This window comes from Aythya marila (assembly GCF_965140915.1).
Source record: "Aythya marila genome assembly, chromosome: 11".
Classification (NCBI taxonomy): domain Eukaryota; kingdom Metazoa; phylum Chordata; class Aves; order Anseriformes; family Anatidae; genus Aythya; species Aythya marila.
This window is the reverse complement of record NC_139052.1, coordinates 2,366,095-2,385,672: the sequence shown is the minus strand read 5'-3', so window position 1 is coordinate 2,385,672 and position 19,578 is coordinate 2,366,095. Positions and strand designations below refer to the sequence as shown.

Here is a 19,578-nt window from a genome sequence, read left to right as displayed (position 1 = left end):
AACCCCCCTGGAAATTTGCTAAAAGTTTGGATTCAAAAAAAGGCATGTAGTAAATACAGGCATTGCATGTACATGTGTACAACTGGCCCATTTCACATTGCTTTAGACCTTGTGCCCTATATTACAGACACAAAGCGATGCTATTTTTATTCACGGTTAGCATACTGAGCTGTGAAATGCAATAGCTTGTTCTGAGCTATTGTTTGCATTTCTGTGCTGAAAGGCCACTGTGACTAAGGTTACCACATTTCTGTCCAGAATTTCCTGTAGAGAAATGCATGGGTGTATGCTGTGTCCTTCACCTGCATGTGCACTTTGGCCATGTCCAACAATGTAGTGTGAATTACAGGAATGTAAAATCCTTTTCTTTCTCCAAAACCATGTTTTGTGCTGAAGAAGAGTGTTCTAGGAAACTTTTTGGTTTTAAGTTTGCAATCACTGGTGTTTTAGAAAATGCTCCATCCAATTCAATTTATTGAAGTGAGACCTATTTAGTGAGTCTTCAGATGAGGTGTGCAAAATCTTACCATTATCCATATACCATGGATTTACCCTTCTGTTTCTCTGATAGCACCTCAATGTTTTGTTCTTTCCCAGCCATTCTACTACTAATCATCCTGTTTCTGGTATCTGAAAATGCACAGTCCTTTGAAGACTGTGCTCCCTTCAGCCTGCTGGGGCTGGGAAGTTCCTTCCTAAATTTCTTAGTAAGTTAATCAAGTTGTTTTCTGCGAAGGTCACAAAGCATTCGATACTGCAGAGAATTCTTACTTTATCTTGATGAAAGCTAATGGATTTCACAAGAAAGGAATTTGAAATCTTTTGTGTTGATAATTACACCAAGGCTGGAAGAAGCTGTTTGGAACAGGTGGCGTATTAGATGCATTTCTCTATTCCCATAACATCATTACTTCTAAGTTATTTGGGAACATTGATAAAGCAGTTAGAATATTTAGCACTTCCATGCAGGTTTTATTTTCAGTGCATTGTATAAACTTGTTTTATTTCATCTTACCGATGAGAAAATTATTTGGTAATTTTTTCTGTGCTCTTGTTTTTGCTATAGCTGCCTCACAGAAGGAAACATCTTTAATAAATGTATTTGTTTAGTCATGCTATCAGATACAAAGATGTGTGAATGTTCTGGCTCCAGATACTACAGGTTATTTTGGTCATCCACTGTCACAAGTATGCAGCTGGGATATTGAGAGATGGACTGCAAAAAATAGGGTGCCTACTTGGTTCAGTGTTATGCTTGCCTTGCTGGAGACACTTAATCGTGCCAGCTGCACGCGTGTATATGTATTCTTGCACAGTCTGAAAATCTTCAGAAGGTAATATGTCTCAGTTTAAGCTAAGTTTGTGTTAGTGCTTAGTGTTTAATCCTGTGACTCTTGGAGTAGCTGTAGCTGATGGAAGTACAGCAAGATTTCAAACATGCCAGCCTTTCAGAATTAATCCTATCTGACCTTTCATCGATGTCATTATTTTTCAACTTCTCTTGAGTTAGTTTTCCTGCTGCTGTAATTCAGCTGTAGGATGATGTGTCATTCAGAAAACAAACTCAGGTTCCTTTTCTGTCTTTGATGGGCACGATTCACATTGATATAAATGGTAATCACGTGTGTGCTTAGAACAGAAAGTGTCCCAAATGTTCCCTGAGTCACAGATTACTTCCCCGGGAGTTTGCGTCAGGTTAGTCGTTAACATCCTTTGATCAGGGTTCAGTTTTGAAAAATCTAAAGCAATTTCAGGCTTACGAGTCTACTCCATTACCATAGAAGTGCAATAGAGTAGCGACAGTGAGATCAGGTTGATGAGACTGTCTCTGTTGGATTAAATAAGCTATTTATCATGATCTTGGTCTTGCGCTGAAGCAGTAAGAGATTTGGTGTTTATGGATTGCAGGATCAGGCCTTGAGCAGCAGTTTGTGCAGTTTTTATTTAAATAAAAAATGAATCTGTCACATGACATGGGGACAGTGCCCTTAGCCATCACCTAAACATGTTACTCTAAATTAAAACAAGAAACCAATAGCAAATCCACCCCACAAAAAATGGTAGTAGATTTAATTAAACCTCTTAGCTCTGGCCATCTTCGGGTCATATTTTTCCCTCAAGCCACACTGACAAGGAGCTTCTGTAAAAACATCAGCACCTTGGCAGTGTCCTCAGTGTTAACAGATGTAGATGATTTGGGATGAAAGGCAAAGTAAGCACTAATGTTCTCATCAAATAGCTCTATTTGGTCTCTCCATTTGAACGAAGGACGTCTCACTCTGATCTCTTCTGCCAATCTCATCTATGTTATGTGGCATTAAGAAAGCTCAGCTTTGAAGTAGCGCATCACAGGCGAATGTTTGAAGTCCACATCAAAATCTTTTAAAATCAGCTGTTAATGATACAGCTTTGCCAGGCAGAGATGCTGGTGGCTTGGGTAAGGATGGATTGATACATGTATTGAAGCTGATGTCAATAATTCTGTATTCTTTTTGTTTGTTTTCCCGGGCTGATGTTTTTGTGGTATGTGTGCTTATATACATCTATTTGACATTATTTGCTTTAGAGTCATGAGTCTGAAAGACAAGATCAAGTGATACATCCAATGCATCAGTCATAGGAAGGAATAAAACACAAAAATAATGTTGTGCTTTGATGATTAAATCGAATAGCTCTGAGCTTCTTGAATCCCCTCTGAAATATGTATTGATGGGTTTTTAACTGTTTTAGTGTTCCTGCTTCAAAGAGGGACTTTCTTTTCATATGTATAGAGGAAAAAGGTAAACAAAGTTATCTGTAGGGATTTTTCAATCTCTATGTGTTGATTATCCTGATGTGTGGACAGTTTGCTGTGAAATGATGGCAGTAATGCAGTAAGCTAGTTTGGTTTTCGAGGGAGCCAGGTTCAGAAAGGTACAGCTACCTTAAGGAATAAAAATTGAAAATTGGCAACTCTGCCTTTAGTGTTATTAACTGTTAATGTTTATTTTCTTACACTTTTTTTCCTTATTTGTCTCTTTTATTTTATTTTATTTTATTTTTGGCCGGATGAAATTGCTAAAGTTGATGACAGTCAACTTTTCAATGATCAGTAGGTCTTTTTGCAGCACTTTGTCACTGGGCGTCTCTGATGTGTACAGTGTTACTCCTGCTTCCACTAAGGTTGGCAGCTGTGACCACATGGGAGTAGAGCTTCCTCCATTCTGAGCCCTTTTGAAAGCATCTCTTCAATTTCTATGAAATACAGAATTTAAAGTTAATAGTAGTCAGTGCTATTAAAATTAAGTATTAAGACGTATGCACATCCTCAACAAAATTTTTTTCATGTCTTGAAAACTAGAGTATTTTTTTCTAAGCCACTTCCTGGTTTCTTGTGCACTGTCATTTAATTTGTATTCTGCAAAACCGTTTTCTGCATGTAAGGTATCTCAAGTCAATTTGTAGAACTCTTTTTTCCAGTGCTGAATCTCCTTTGAGCAGAAGCTGTCTTCAGTATTGAATTCTGCAATGGTTTTTCAAAGCACAAGAAAAAGCCCTGCTGAAATGTAGGTTGTAATCTCAAGATTGCAGTAGTTAGGTAAGGAAGTCTACGTCTATTCTGTTTTGGCACTCTGATGTTAAAATTCCTCCTAAACATATTGCCTTGTCAACGGGATTTTGTAGGTAAAGGGAAATTGTATTTAAAATTTACCAGCCTATGCACAAATCTGTTTGTCTTCTACTGGAATTATGATGATGAAAAATTAGTGACACTTATTGCTTATTCTATGACCATTACTTGCTGCAGAATAGAGCTGCGTACAGGTTGGATACAGTGACTGAATATTGCCTTTCAAAGTTAGACATTATTTTTGAGATAGATAACTGATAAGGAAAATAGTGTTATTTATTCCATAGGGTGTCACTATTTGACAAGAACTAGCTGTTATCGTTATGCAGTGCTTAAAGTGTAGGCCTGAGAGAAGGATATGGACGATTTCTGAGCCAAGTCCCCTGCTGCTGAAAGCAATCTCAGCCCATCGTTTTGTTTCTGAAATGGCCAGGCCTATCGTCGCAAACCCTGAATTTTATTTATTTATTTATTTATTTATTTATTTATTTATTTGTCATTCCCTTCTCCTTGTGCACTGTTCAGAAATGGAAAAAGCTGAGTGTGATCCTGACCGACACCTCAAAGTAACGCTTCACGTTTCTGTGAGTGGTAGGCTGTTCACAGTCGATCTGTTTCAGTCTGCTGTGACTAAATGCCTGTTTTCAAGCTAGTTTGGCTTAGTATCATGTCACTGTGATGTGTTTGTGTATCATTGGCTGTGATCATTATCCACCTTTCAGTGAAAGAGGACTCCAGCTTCTCATCTCCCAGTTTGCTTTTCTTCAGCTCTTGTTGTAAAAGCATAATTAAAAAGTTCTGTCCATTCAGAAGTAATCTTCATTTTAAAATCATCTAATTATGTGCTTTACACTGAGAAGAAGCAGGACGAGGAGACATATTGCACAGATAAGAGAGTGTGGCATCAGACTGCTAAGTGGTGTCACACACAACACTGTTGCCCTACTTGTTTTATTGGCTGAAAATTTTAATTATAGTGCTTCTTTTGCAACTGGTGACATGTTCAGTGCTCACAACATCAGGTCAAAGGTTGAGGACTGGTGATTTAACTGAAAATAACTCCAAAGTTGGTATTTCTCTCTGCAAGGAAGAACTCAAATGCTCTTTGTGTTTTCTGTTTTTTGTTTGTTTCTTTGTTTTTTAATACAGACATTATGAAAATGTCATTTGGCATAAGCAGAGGTATTTTAGACTGTTGTTTGTACTAAACCAAAATATATTCTCTGCACATTTTATGCACTTCCCAATATATTCAAATTCTGGTGTTTTCCTTCCCAGCTGATGTTTTCTTTCCCAGTTATGTGGCGATCTGTTTCCTTAAAGTTCAGCGATGTAGAAGACCTCTCTGCAGCAGTGCTGTGGCTGCCAGGAAGGACCAGCCTTCCTTCTCTGAAGACCTGAGTATCTTGCTGCCTGGTCGGACGTTCATGTGCCAAGTCTCGTCTGGGGTTGTGGCAGCAGCCACTGACCCTGCTGTGGGGTGCTGTGTCCTTGCACCTTCTCCAGGCATTGGCTGCAATCTTGGATGTTTTGCTGTGTTTTCCTCTCTCTGTGCCAAAAAGCAGAAAGAATAATGTGCTAGAGAATGGCAACTCCAGTGTGTTAAATCCAAACAATAGACTGATGTACTCGTGAGGACAAGGGAGTCTGAGAGTGAATGGAGCTCTGGCAGGGCAATGCCAGAGGCTCTGGCTGCAGACAGTGAGAGGCCTTTGTTTCTCATGACTGCCTTAGCTTTTGCAAATACAAATATTCATTGCAGAATAGAGGACAGCAGCTTTTCTAGCTCACGCAGCCAGCCATATCTTCTCTAAGCAAATTTCTAAAAGGTGTGTGTATATGTGCTTACACAGGAATATAGGAATGGATCCTTTATTTTGAGCGCATGCAGGAGTGCTGTGGGAAGAGGAGACCTGCATATCTCGTAGTGTGGGGAGAGGGTACTCCAGGCTAAGTAGCAACAGTATTCTTCAGTAGGAATTATTTCAGCCTCGTTTTTCATTATCATCTTTGTAAACATGGAAGTTCTCTGAGGAGATGAGTGTTTTCCCGCTGTTCCTGAATGCCCAACCCGATAACAAAAGCCATGTGTGCTTTGAATGCTCACACATACATGCTGGATGGTCTGCCCTCTGTCTTGGTTTGTGGTAATTCCCCTCAATTTCTGCTGATTTCTCCACCTTCTTCATTAAAAAGTATGCCAGTTGTGCAAGGAAGGAAGTCATGCACATTGTTTGGTTTTGTTTTTTCAGTGCTTGTCTGGATTGAAATAATAAGGGAGGGCCTTGAAGCAATTTTGAGGCAGGCTTTGATACACACTAGACTGGGTAAAGTATCTCTGTTGGAATTAGCTGTTGGATGAGGAGAGATGGGGCAGTGACTGACAATTCAGTACTGATAGCTTTGGAAATGCTGCAAGATGAGGCATGGGTGTGGGTTCATTCTCTAAAATGAAGCCGTTGTTTCTCTATATGAGTAGTAAAGCATCTTTGTAAACAGAAGGCTGGGAGGATTTCAGGGACTTGCTCGGGTCTAAGATGTTAATGTGCTTTTACCAGTTTCCTATTAGTATTCAAAACACGAGGATCCTATTTCATAACAGCTCCAGAAGATATTTCTGTAAATCACCTGATGATTTTGGAAAGTGCTTCTTGAATAGCAGTAATAAACTTGATATATCATTGATTCCTGCCACTCTCACTACGTGTACGTTCGTGCCTCGCAGCTGGAGCAGTAGATGGAACTCGTGGGATTTCTCAGCTACTGGAGCTGATCCTTCAGGGAACTGACAATTACCATGAGACACGCTTATTTTTTTGTCCCTCTCTTGGTAGCACAGTATGGTGATCTACAATCGAAAAGCTTGTTATGTTATTGCTGACCTCCTGTGCTAGGCAGCTCCTGAAATCAGACCAGAAGTTTCCTATTTTATAATGGGATTGGTTTGGGGATTTTTTCGTATGTCAAAGAGCACCGGGGGAAGAAAAACTGCTGATTCTGCGAAGAAATTATTCTCTGTTACTGACTCATTGCAGGAACTGTCTGTGTGAGGGGAAGGCTGTGTGTTGTCAGTTGTCCCATTTAGGCCTAGATGTCATGCTTTCGGTTGGACTCCTCTCATGTCCTTCTGCATCTCTTTTTGGACGAGAGCACCAGCATAGCTCACTCTGGCCCCCGATGTGCAGAGCCACAGGCATGTGTATCCACCCCGGATGAACTCTGCGAGCAGGGAATGAGGAAGAAGCAAGAGCGTTTCTTCTTCCTTTCCCAGATGGAAGTCTTTGTCTCTGCTGTGAGCTGCCCTGCCGCCGCAGGCCTCACTGGAGCAGGCTTGATGCCCTTTGTAAAGGAGATGTCTCATCAGGCCCATGTTTTAATTTCCCCATGCCCAGGGCTGGCATTCCTGGCAGCTGGGCATACCTAACGTGGCTATCCATAACCTGGCACAAGCTGCCTAGTTACACTTTCCCACTTTTCCCATTGAGACCGACAGCTTGATGTATGCAAATGTGTGAACTGTGCTGCAGTCATTCGCACCTATCCTATGTGTTAAAGGGAAGTTGAGAACACAAAATTAGGTTGCTTTGATCTTCTTAACACTTTCGTATTAAATTTAAAGCAACACCCAGCCCTTTCCTTTTACCCAAATGTGAAGAACCCGCTTTACCCAATGAATTCCTTTGGTTAGATGAATCACACCTTGGCTCTCGCAGATAGGAGATGTTACCAGGGGCTCCCTTTAGCCTACATCTGTGTGCAGCATGAAGTAGATGCTGGAGCTGTGCTCTTATCTGGAGGCTTGGGAGTGCTTTTGAAGATATGTAACAGCTTGAGAGCAAACATGTGATCTGTAATTTAGCTTCTTATTCTCATCAGCACCTTTTTTTTTTTTTTTAAATGTCAGAAGTAGAACCCCACACCTCCTGGAGGGCCTTGAGGATACAGAAACCACGGATAGATTTTTCATGCATATTTCTTCACTTCCCCTGCATAGCATTTACTTGTGGCCTCAGCAGGCATTTGGAGGCTGTGCAGACTTCATATATGCTGTTTGAACATATATGCGTGCCTGAACTTTTATCCACCATTACAGTACTGTAAGTGCAGCTTGGTCTGGGGCTTGGCTACACTCTTTAGTTCAAGCCCCACCCAGCTTTCTAAATCTTTGGGGTAAATTTTTATTCCTTCTTTATCCATTTTCCAGTGTGTAAGACAGAGTTAAACTTACCCAGCTCACGGGAGGATTTTGAAATATTCTTTTAAATTTTTGAAATATACAGTATGGTATAAATATTTTATTTAAAAAAAAAAAAAAAAAAAAGAGCCAGGCTATAGAAATGCTAATTTCTGTCACTGTTGGTTTGTAGTCTATTTTTAAGTCATACAGTCAGGGTTTATGGGTAGAGGCCTCTTTGGGGTGACGGAAAATTACTTGCCTAGCAAATTAAGATCCATTTTTTAAAAAAAATTTTTATAGTGAGAAGAAATATCTTTACGACAAAGGGATCCTCTGCTCCAGAGCTGCTATGTGTGTCCTGAACAGTCCTGCTTGAATTTTTCAGATTCAAAACAATTCTGGGAAAAGTTGGCGATTAGATCAGAAGGATGAAGGGTTTCTGTTGCTAGCTCTGCTCTTCGTTTCTCTATCTGTAAGGTAGCATTAATGATCTTTACTAATGAGCACTGATTAGTGAGGTGCTTTACCAGACACTCTGAATAGAAGTAGCTTCAGAAGAACACAGTGTTATGGTGGTAACAGGTGTTTTGGTCAGGTTTTGTTGAAAAAAATGATGGCTGCTTGAACTGCAGGGGCAGCCTCGGTCCTGAATGAGCATCCTGGTCACCAGCAGCCCAATTAGCCATTCAGGGAGCTTTATCACTGACAGCTTTGTTTCTGCCACATGCTTTACATTATTGCTCTACTGCTAACATTTATGGTGGAATGATTGTTGCCAAGCTGGGGACATAAAACATAAGTGTCCTTGAGAGAATAGCTGGTAATCAGTATGTCTTTGTGTTTCAGAGATGAGCGAAATCAGTCAATCATTGTAAGTGGAGAATCTGGGGCAGGGAAGACAGTCTCTGCCAAGTATGCCATGAGGTACTTCGCCACGGTCAGTGGATCTGCCAGTGAAGCCAATGTTGAGGAGAAAGTCTTGGCTTCCAACCCCATAATGGAGGTAAGAGAGCTACTGCACTAACTCCTACCCTTCAGTTGCAGTAATTGTTTGGGGGCTAACACAAGCATTCAGTAAAGAGATCGGTTCTTGCTTTTATAGGCATCAAAAAAACCCAGACTATGTTTTAAAATTTCATTTTTAATCCATTTACTGGGAAGTGCTGTAATCATTATTTTGTGCAGTATTTATGAAATGGTGTGAGAGATGGGGTAATATTACAGTATTAAAGTATTTCACATAACAAAGTAATTTTTATAGGAATACTGCTGTAAATCTTTTCAGCTTTGTAATACTGGTAGTTGTTGAATAAAGCAAATACTAAATTTTAGTAAAATGTCATCATGGAAGTTAAATTGAGAAAGAAAACTTATACGAGATGTACACAGTTTCAGAGGGGAGAAATGACAGAAGACATAATTTGGCAATAATTAGCTCAGACTGTGATGTTTCATTTGTGTACAACAAAGGTTGTGCTAACTGTAGTCAAGTCCCAAAGCCATTGGCTTGGGAGCACGGGCGCTGTCAGTAGACTGTGGGATAACATGTACAGTTCCCTACTGCTCAGGATCACTGATCTACAGGAAGCTCAGGAGATGCTGTAATTCTGATGTCATGGCCAAGCAGAAACCCTGATCTGAATTATTTTCTGCCTATTGTGTCTTTGCCTACATGTGTAGATCCAAGTTGTAGCTGAAGTTAAGGAACCACAAAATTGTAGGGATTAGGAGGGACCTTTGGAGACCATCAAGTCCAAGCCCCCTGCTAAAAGTAGTTTCCCTGCAGTAGGCTGAGCAAGAAAGTGTCCAGGCAGGTCCTGAATATCTCCAGAGAAGAAGACTCCACAACTTCTCTGGGCAGCCTGTGTGACCCTCACTGTGAAGAAGTTTGTATGGAACTTGCCGTGTTCCAGTTTTTGGCCACTGACCCTTGTCTAATCACTGTACACAACTGAAAAGAGCCTGGCCCCATCCATTTCTCTTCCACTCTTTAGATATTTATAAATATTGATAGATCACTCTCAGTCTTCTCTTTTCCAGGCTGAACAGACCCAGGTTTCTCAGCCGTTTTTCAGAGAGGAGATGCTCCGGGCCCTTACTTATCTTTGTGGCCCTCCTCTGTTCTCTGTCTGGAACCTTGTATAAGGAAACAATTCACCAGAGATAAGCAGTCATGGGGGAATTTCTCAAGAGAAAGAGCTCTATCTATGAACATGCACAAGCTAAGAAGGCACGTTAACTAAGAAAATGCTTAGGATGATTGATGTCTTGTTAGCTGTTTAGCATCTCTATGCAATAGTATGAGTTATTATTGGATAGATGTGAGCAAATGGAATGCACACAGTGAAATGTGAAATGCAAGATGCTGTGATTGTTTTTTTTTTCCTCAGATATTTTAAAAAATGAACTGTGTTTTATTCCTTTTTTTCCTCCTGGCATGAGGAGTTCATGATACTCAGGCTATAGCTGCCCCATCACAATTGTGTGTTCTGTCACAAGGTAATCATGCCTGGTTTGTAGTGCTGTGTGGTGGTTTGAAACTGTTTTGTGGGATAAAATGAGCTGTATCATGATAGGCAGTGGGCTCTGCTGCTGCGTAACCAACGTATCAAGTGATGGTAAGAAGTCAGGAGTGCTGAGCTTTGCTTTGAGCTGCACCTACCCCAGCAGTGGCAGCCTGGGCCCTTGGGAGCAATTAGGAGTGTTGCATGGGTGAGCTAGTCCCTGAGTACTCCTTTCACTGCTCCAGCTTTGGCATTAGTGTTATACCATCTTTGGCGATGTTGAGGTTTGTTGGCACTTTCATTTTATCTTCTAGGAATAATGATTTCATGAACCTGTGAAGATCTAAAGTTGGAATCACTTCAGAAGTTATATTTGGATGAAAGTTACCTCTTAACTTCTAGCACTTGAGCTTTAAATAAGATTTAAAATAAGTGTTGTGAAATGTGAAGTTGTACACAAAAACTGGGGTAGCAAAATTAATGTTTTGAACTCTTCAGCTGGTAAATCAGCAGAAACACAAAACAGAAAGAAGCTAAGTAATGAAATTTAGAAATGTTGAACTTCACATTTGCTAAGTTGAGCAGAAGGTAATTTTTTAATTTGTATATCACAACCACCATTAGTGTCAGAATTTCACATCATGTTTGCTTACTAAATACTCTAATATCAAGTGAATAAATTCTACATTTCTAGCAACTTTTTGAGTAATCAGTTTTATAGCTAATAACTATATACAGTCTGTCTATTGCAAATGTAGAAATAGTCAAGTGTTAAAACATATTTTTATACGTAACTTCCTTCCTCTCTTTCTTTGCTACCCTGTGTTGCTATACAAAGTGTACAGCTTACTGGGTACCTTGGTCAGCAGTCATTGTAATGCCGAAGACTTTCTTAATTGTGTTCATACATACAGGCGTGGGACTTTGGAATAGGTCCTTTCAAAGTAATGATTGTTTTCTGAAAATATTGTAACGTTACATTGCTACCTACAACAAAAAGCACATCATGGGAGCAATAATTTTAAAACACAAGAATGCAGTTTGAATGCATTCAGTTTGAGTGAATTCAGTATTTCTTAGAACTGCAAAGATGCAATTTGGTCTTACAACCTTTATAGCAACTGTTCATCTGATAACCACTTGGGCATCTGCTTGGTCACGTGTGTGTGCTGCTGCTGCTGTAATGTGGTTTCTCAAAGTCTAATCTCAGCTTTCGGTGCTGTACCCTGCTAGCATTTACTGATTCACTGTTCTTCTCCTCACAGATTTGGAATACTGATACTCAGCATGGCTATTTGTACTCATTTGGTTTTGCCCAAATTTATTTCAGTACAGAGTTCCTATGGATGTTCACATGAACAAAAAACCTGGGACATAGATATAGCTCTGCCTTTTTTTAGTTGTGGTGCATTTCAGGGTGAGGTACTTGATCACATAAACACAGTGGCATATGAATAAAGATAATGTGCTGTGCAAGAGTTACACCGAATGCTATTTCTTTTGAAACAGAGATATCTCTCAGACTTTTTGAAAGGTAAATTGCTATATGATGACTATAATATGATCCTATTTAGAAGAAAAGCTTCTTTCCTTTGAATTTCAGCATGTTGTGATTTGCATGTCTCAAAACGCTGATATTTCCAGTGTGGTACCCATAGTGGTGTGAATCCTAACACAGGTGAGCTGCTGTAAGTCACAGCTGCACCAACACTGCTTTGCTTCCATGGCCACCATTTCCCTGGATATCCCAGGACCACATACTATTGAAGACATACCTTAAATATTTTTTATTATGAATAAAGCTATTTTGAAGTAATCTAAATAAGTTACTCACACGTTGAAGACAGCACTGAAGACTGTCTCGAAATCTATAGCCAATCTGCTATTGAAGAAATTTAGTTTCAGGCAAACAACATGGGTCTGTACATGTTAACTTTTAGATTATATTTAGGAACACAGTAAATATTTTATAACAGTATTTTTGCAGAGGGAGTTTGGAAATGTAGTTGGTTCTGGAATAATAGCGATAAAAATGTTAAGAGTATAGGGGCAGTTTGCTGGATTGTGGCTTTGCAATAGGTAAATTTACACAGGTTGCAAGTACTGTACATGTATCTTTGTACATACAATTGTGAATATACGCAGTGTGAAATAATGGATATAGTTTTATTAAACTCTTAGAAGAAAACTGGCTGTATGTGAGGTTTCTGTTAGACTCTTTAATTCCTTTTAAAAGACTTCAAATAATTTTTTAGCTGGAAAATTAGAGTATGTGGAAGTGACATCATTACTAGGAAGATCAACTCCGGATCTCATGTCAATGAAATAACCATCTTTTTGATGACCAGGCAGAGATCATTCTTAATTGTTTTGAAAACTGGACAAATTAATGTTTATGTATTTGTGAGCAATGTAGATGATTAAATAGATATGATAATTTCTAATAGTTCTTCAACCTTTACAAAATTCCCTTTTTATAGTCAATTGGAAATGCCAAAACAACAAGGAATGACAACAGCAGTCGCTTTGGGAAATACATTGAAATTGGTTTTGATAAGAGATACCGAATCATTGGTGCTAACATGAGAACTTACCTCCTGGAGAAGTCAAGAGTGGTATTTCAGGTAATACTGATGCAATTTTCTCATTTTATATTTGTGTGGCTATGCTTAAAAAAAAAAAAAAAAAAAAAAAAAAAAGCTGTTGCTTGGTGATGTTAGGTGTTTCTTGTCAGAGATGGTTCTAATGTTGTATTTTTACTATAGCACATGTGGGGAAGGAGGAGAGAAGGAAAACCATGTCAGTCTTCAGTATATGAATTATTGATTGCTGTAAAATGTGTATTAAAAAGGCTGTGTATTTTAACAAGAAATATCTTCAATGCTAGATATGAGTTTGTGCTTGCCATAGTGTTATAGGATCAGGCTTCAAAACCTAACAGAAATACTCATGCTCAAGAGCTTTCTGTTGTGGTTTGTAAAGCTGCCATCTTAGCTCACTTTAAATCTTTTGGTAAAACCCACTGCTATCACAATAATTACAAATGAGACTTAAGAGAATATGTAACTTAATATTTCTTTAACTCTTTTCATTTTGGTATTTCATACTTGAGCAGATCTACAACCTTTTAGTCTCCTATGCTTCCTCTCCATATTTGCTTACCCTATTGTCTAGAGCTTAGTAAAAATTGACTTACCCTTGACTGTCTGCCTAAAGGTACAAAGCAAATAATTACAATTTGTACTGTGTAAGGGTGTTATACGAGTACTGTTGTATATATCAAAAATAAGAGAAACTTGCTGTGCATAACTTAGCTAAAGGAGAGTCTTTTTTCTTGTTTTTGTTTTGAAATTATGAGGTTTAGAGCCCTTAAGTTCAGAATTACAGTGTTAGTCATGAGTCATAACCTTCTGAGCTGTGTTTGTCTTCCATTTTAAAATTCCGGCTTTGCCTTGGCAATAAAGATATTCTCTTCACCAGCTTACTATAAATGCTGAAGCAAATGGTATTAGTTATTTTTGGAAAATGAAAAGCCTTTAAGTATGATCATCGCACTCACCCATAGAATCCTGATCTATATTTGAAAGTAATCTACAATTCTGAAAAGCGAAATCATGCATTTTTTTAAAAAACAAAAATGTCTGCATGCTTCTTACTGTGGAAAATGGATTAAATTAATAAAGAAGGAAATGATAGCTACTGATTTATCTTCCTTTTTCCTTGTGCCTTTATGCTCTTAATGTAATGCTAGAGAATGCATTAAACTTATTTTTTTTTTTCTGCTCGTGGATGTTTCTGGTGCTTGTTAAATGTTGAAATATAATCAATCCTTTTCTTTTAAAGGCAGAAGAGGAGAGAAATTACCACATCTTTTACCAACTATGTGCCTCTGCAGCATTACCGGAATTTAAAACTCTACGCTTAGGTATGAAATTCACGTTAATTGTGTTGTGCAACTGTACGTACAAAGCAGTATGTCTGAGCTTTTTTGAGTCTTAGAGCCAAAAGAAGAAAAGCTGGCTTTTAAATTCTAAACTTTTTAACCCTCATTTGAAAGATATTGAGAATAACTAAAATGGCAGATCTCAGACTTGGTTCTTTTTAGTTAAAAAGAAAGTAATGGATTCAGCACACTTTAATACATTGCAACTGTAAGCATTAAAACTTACTAAGTCCAGATTCCATAGCAGTTTTCCAATTGAAAGGGTAAAATTCTCTTCTCTTGGTCCTTTTAAAACCTTTTTACCATGTCCCCAGCTACTGGAAAATTTTATCATTTCTGGTATAAGCACCTGAAAAACTTGCAGAGTATTTTGTATATGCACATCTCCACTTGGGCTGTTACCAACAATTATTTTACCATCTCTGCTGATCCAGTGATCACAAATCTGATAAGTGGAAATTTCCTTTTTTTTTTTTTTTTCAGATGTAAGTGCAGAGACAGATTTCTCATTTAAAAGGAACTGGTACTTTATAGAAGAAATGGGCTATGATGACAGGCAATCCCATCATGATTTTAAAAATTCAATATAAATTTCAATGCTTTTTGTATATTTTTAAAAGTTAGCTTCTTAGTGGGAAAACTGCACAGTATATTAGTACTGATTTCTGAAATGTCTTTCTGGTTTCCAAGTATTTCTCTGCTTTTCTAAACCATCCTGGCACATTTAGGATTCACATCTGCTAACATGGGAAAGAGAGTAACTTATGTAATTATGACTAAAAAAGCCATGCAGGAGACTCCTCTTGCAGCTTTTTTGAAACATTAGTAGATGAGAAGAAAAGGAGACTGTTACTGCAGCTGAAAGCCTGGCCACCAAAACTGTAGAAATGTATACAACACGAAAGAGAAGTACTGCTTTCTCAGTGAGGCCCAGTGCTGTCCCCAGAGTGGCGGGAAGCTGTCAGTTCTTCAACCAAGGTTTCTCAGCCAGGACAGATCACAGATATTTATAAGATTAGGCTAGACTATAAAAGAGAAATGAGAAGAAAACAAGGACAAAATAGATCTATTTATTTTTAATATCCTCATACAATAATAGCGTACTAATACCTGCAACGTAACCCCAAAGTGCTGCTGTCAACTGTGCACCTACCTATGGGGTGGTTGGCTCACGTTTGAAGAATGATTGCTTCCAATGTGGTTATTCTGCAGGTGTGGAAGTGTGAACCAAGATTAGGTAAAGAATATGATTTAGGGCCTATTGTAGGTAATAACTAGCTTAAGAATACTTATTTGCACTGTTAAATCTTGAAAAAAATATTCTCCAGAACAAGTGGGTGCTACAAGCCAGAAAATGAAAACATATTGACATATTTCAAATCATAGAGTCTGCTAAGAGCAACTTAACCATTACACAGCTGTACAGGTGTGCTGTGAATTTCTGCATCAGTGTGTGTAAAAGATTTTATTTTATTTTTTTATCTTACAGGGAATGCAAATTACTTTCACTATACAAAGCAAGGTGGAAGCCCTGTGATTGATGGTGTTGATGATGCTAAGGAAATGGTAAACACCAGGCAGGCCTGCACTTTGCTAGGTAATTTGTAAAACGTAATCATATCCCAAATGTTATATGCTAGCAAGAGTTTTCTGTATTACTTGTGTGTGTTTTCTTCATACTTCTTCATGTTTAAAAAGCAGAAGAGCTTGCTAACTTTTTGTATTGAGATATTTTTATTGCATTTAGGGGATATTAAGTTGCAGTGGAATCACATAGCTGGAGCAGGAATAAGACGTGAACATAAATATAAGACATGTGAACATAAATACGTGTTAGATTCCCTTGGAGTAGCACATAAAGTGTTGGAGGTCTCTGAAAAAGCACTTTGAAACAGCAAAGTAAATAGTTCGTATTACTGGATCTTTTTTGCATGTGCTAATAGAATGTTTTTAATAGAAATGAAGCCAAGGAACATGTTCAATACCAAATTCCCCCAAAATAACACACACAGGTGGCAGTTTTTCTCTTCTTAATAATTTATTTCATCAGTAACTTGTGGTTCTTTACTTCTTCATACACTCAAAACATTTAATTCATATTTTTTCAGGGATTAGTGATTCCTACCAGATGGGAATTTTTCGAATCCTCGCTGGCATCCTTCACTTGGGCAATGTGGAGTTTGCATCTCGGGATTCTGACAGCTGCGCCATTCCTGTGAGTAGTAGATGAGCTCAAGGCCATGGTTTCTGTCCTGGCAGTTGTGCGTTCTGCTTGTTTGCAGAAGGATTTTTTTCTGAAAAAAAAAGTAATAACATAAAAACAAACAATATGTGTTTGTTTCTAATATATTAACATTTTCGGTTCCTTTTGCAGATGGATCCAACTCTTCTCAATTTAGAGCTTTTAGACAGTATTCTTTGTATTGAATCTGTGGCTGCCTTAATTTCTTTTCAGAACTGTAACTGATCTGTCCTAGAAAAGTCTGCTAAACAGCTTTGAAGTCCTCAGCAGGTGTCTAGATCTTTATATTCCTACATGAATACATTTCCTGCCCACACTGTATGGTTTGCAGGATGGACTGGTTTTTGTTAAATACCAATCTAGCCCAAATAATTGCAAAGCAAATGGTTTCCAAAAGTCTCTGCAGTATCTAGGTGACAGGAGCCAAGGATATACAGATGTGACTCTTTTAAGAGTGTCGTGGTTTTATAAGTCTTTTTTTTAACTTTGTTGGTCAGCAGCGAGGAGTGTACAGTCTGATATGAAAACAAACTCTTTGTTAGTAAGGACCAAAGCTTCCTATTGAACTCCTTATTTTGAGATGAGAAGCAAAAAAGATCTGGCTTCTGTTCTGCTCTTGTCACTCTTCTTTTTCTTGGATTCAGAAGTGAGCAGTTTCTCCTTCTGTCTTTCCTTGAATATCTACTGCAGTACTACACAGCCTTCATCATTCTCTCCCTTCAAACAGTACAAGCAGTTGCAGGGATTATTGGCAAGCAGTTGGTTTCTCAAGCATCTGCAGTAGCAGTTTCTGGAGCTGAGACAACAGGTCTTTCATAGGACCACAGCTGATCAGTGTGCCTGGTCTGAGATTGTCTTTGGGATCTAATGGATAGCTGCTGTGAATCCACAACAGACTAGCTCTTTGGTGTGCCTTAAAAAGGTTTTCACTACAAATAAAGCATCATTTAATGATCATGGTAGGAAGCTGATGAGCCCCAAAATGTGATGAGGTAAGCTGGGTTGTAATGTGCATCTCCAATGCAGGAATCCCACTGGATGGTGCCCCATTACCCGTCACACCCTGCCACGCGTGTCCCTTCTGTCCCCAGCACATAGGTGATGTCATGTCCTTTGCATTTTGCTAGTTTCTTTACTCAAAAGTGAAACAGTTATAAGTACTCAAAATGCAAAGTCCATCCTTGTTAGGAGTTAGGAGATTCATTTTTGCAGAGGTTGCAGGTTCCCTGTGTAGGTCTTTTTGATTCACACGAGTATCAGGAAATGCCTCTGGGGAAACTGATTTGGTAACTTACTTCAGTGATGGGAATGCGATAAGCGGGCAGGGAACTTCTTACATTCTGGAGGAAGATGAGATCAGGAAGCTGCTGTTGTTGCTTATTGTTAGATCACTGCAGGCAGGCAGTTCTTTGGATTATATGATTGCATGTGAAATATTCAAGAACTAACAATTTTATTTTATTTTTATTAGCCCAAACATGATCCCCTCACCATCTTCTGTGACCTCATGGGTGTGGAGTATGAAGAGATGGCCCACTGGCTTTGCCACAGGAAGCTTGCAACTGCCACTGAAACCTACATCAAGCCAATTTCTAAACTCCATGCCATCAATGCCAGAGATGCACTTGCCAAACATATCTATGCTAATCTTTTTAACTGGATTGTAGATCATGTGAACAAAGCCCTTCATTCTACTGTAAAACAGCATTCTTTCATTGGAGTGTTGGACATTTATGGGTGAGTCTTTTTGTCAGTCATACACCACTTATGTCATTTTCTTATTGCAAAGTGTCTGTCTTTATCATGCAGCACTGTTTGGATTAAACAACCAACCAAAAAAAAAAAATCTGCTTATTCCAGATGAAGGAAGTAGGTGTTTAGTTTTGACATGCTATCCAAGATCTTTGTCTTAAGTTTGACATTTACAGTGGGATTTCATATTTTTGGCATTTGTAGTATCTATGTATTGCATAGAAATTTGATAAATTAAATAAACTAAATAAAGAAAATAAATTGCATATTGGAAGTTGCATGGTAGTTGTGAACTCATGATTTGTTCAGTGTAGCACTTTCAGAGGGTACAAAGATAACTAATGCTCTCTGGGAAAGTCAATCCCTTCCATATGGTTTATCATCCCTGCCAAAAGAGGGAGCATCTCTGAATTGCCATTGCTTTGCAACTTGCCGTTTCCCTGTCTGCTTCATTGCTTGGTTTTGGTTGTTTATGCCTAGAATAATGCAATTAATTTGCTTGGAGGGAGGGAATTTGAAGTTATGGGGCTATTTTATCTGTCTTTTCACTCCATAAATAATTTTGAGTATCTGCATATTTTAGATTTGAGACATTTGAAATCAACAGCTTTGAACAGTTTTGTATCAACTATGCCAATGAAAAACTGCAGCAACAGTTCAATATGGTAAGTAGGAAATTACTGGCATTTCCTCTTCTCTTTCCCCTCACCAAAGTCCATCCAGCTAATTGGGTCCCCAGTGGTTAAGATAAATTTCTTTAGTCTATTAACCAGCTGTCCTGGCCGTGGGGCTTGGGGGATGGGGGAAAGATTGACTATCTCCTGGAAATAGATTTTATGACTAACTGCTGCTCTGGGACTATTTGAAATTCTGATCACAATAACAATTATAAGACAGAAGCAGTGCTTGGCAATTAAGACTCTGAGATTGCCTGTCAACGAGAGCACTGTATGGATGAAGCTGGAGTTAGCTGGGTCTTTATAACCTGCAACAAGAGTTTATGCACTGATAGGAAAGAGCAGAACTTCACCATTGGAAGTCTGCCACGCTCACTTTCTCTGCTAGTGCAACTGGCATTATTTTTTGAGGGTTTACAGCCATCCTTAAGTTGATTGCTGACGTGTGGCAAAAGGCGCCTCTTCTCCCTCCTTCAGAGAGATCACGATTCTCTCTTTCTCCTCAGCCTCAGTGACGTTTGTAATTATATATCTTACCTGCATAATGATGAGGCAAGTTATTTATGCCAGGCCTGTTGCTAGGCTGTGCTGCAGTACTGGAATAGCTTTGAACTATATATACAAGTGTACCTCAGTGGTGGTGCATATTTGCGGAACTGGATCACCCTGAGCA

At 38.7% G+C, this 19,578-nt stretch overlaps 1 protein-coding gene across 8 annotated transcripts in view; it reads left to right on the top strand.

Annotated features, from left to right (window-relative positions):
• MYO5A (myosin VA) overlaps positions 1 to 19,578 on the top strand; it is a 102,038-nt gene that overhangs the window by 35,258 nt on the left and 47,202 nt on the right. For all 8 annotated transcript variants that reach the window (XM_082769355.1, XM_082769351.1, XM_082769357.1 and 5 more), the window contains exons 5-11: positions 8,634 to 8,790; positions 12,772 to 12,915; positions 14,135 to 14,216; positions 15,724 to 15,831; positions 16,343 to 16,449; positions 17,948 to 18,213; positions 18,812 to 18,893. In XM_082769355.1, coding sequence (XP_082625481.1) covers positions 8,634 to 8,790; positions 12,772 to 12,915; positions 14,135 to 14,216; positions 15,724 to 15,831; positions 16,343 to 16,449; positions 17,948 to 18,213; positions 18,812 to 18,893 — 946 coding nt within the window. The remainder of the gene's footprint in view (positions 1 to 8,633; positions 8,791 to 12,771; positions 12,916 to 14,134; positions 14,217 to 15,723; positions 15,832 to 16,342; positions 16,450 to 17,947; positions 18,214 to 18,811; positions 18,894 to 19,578) is intronic.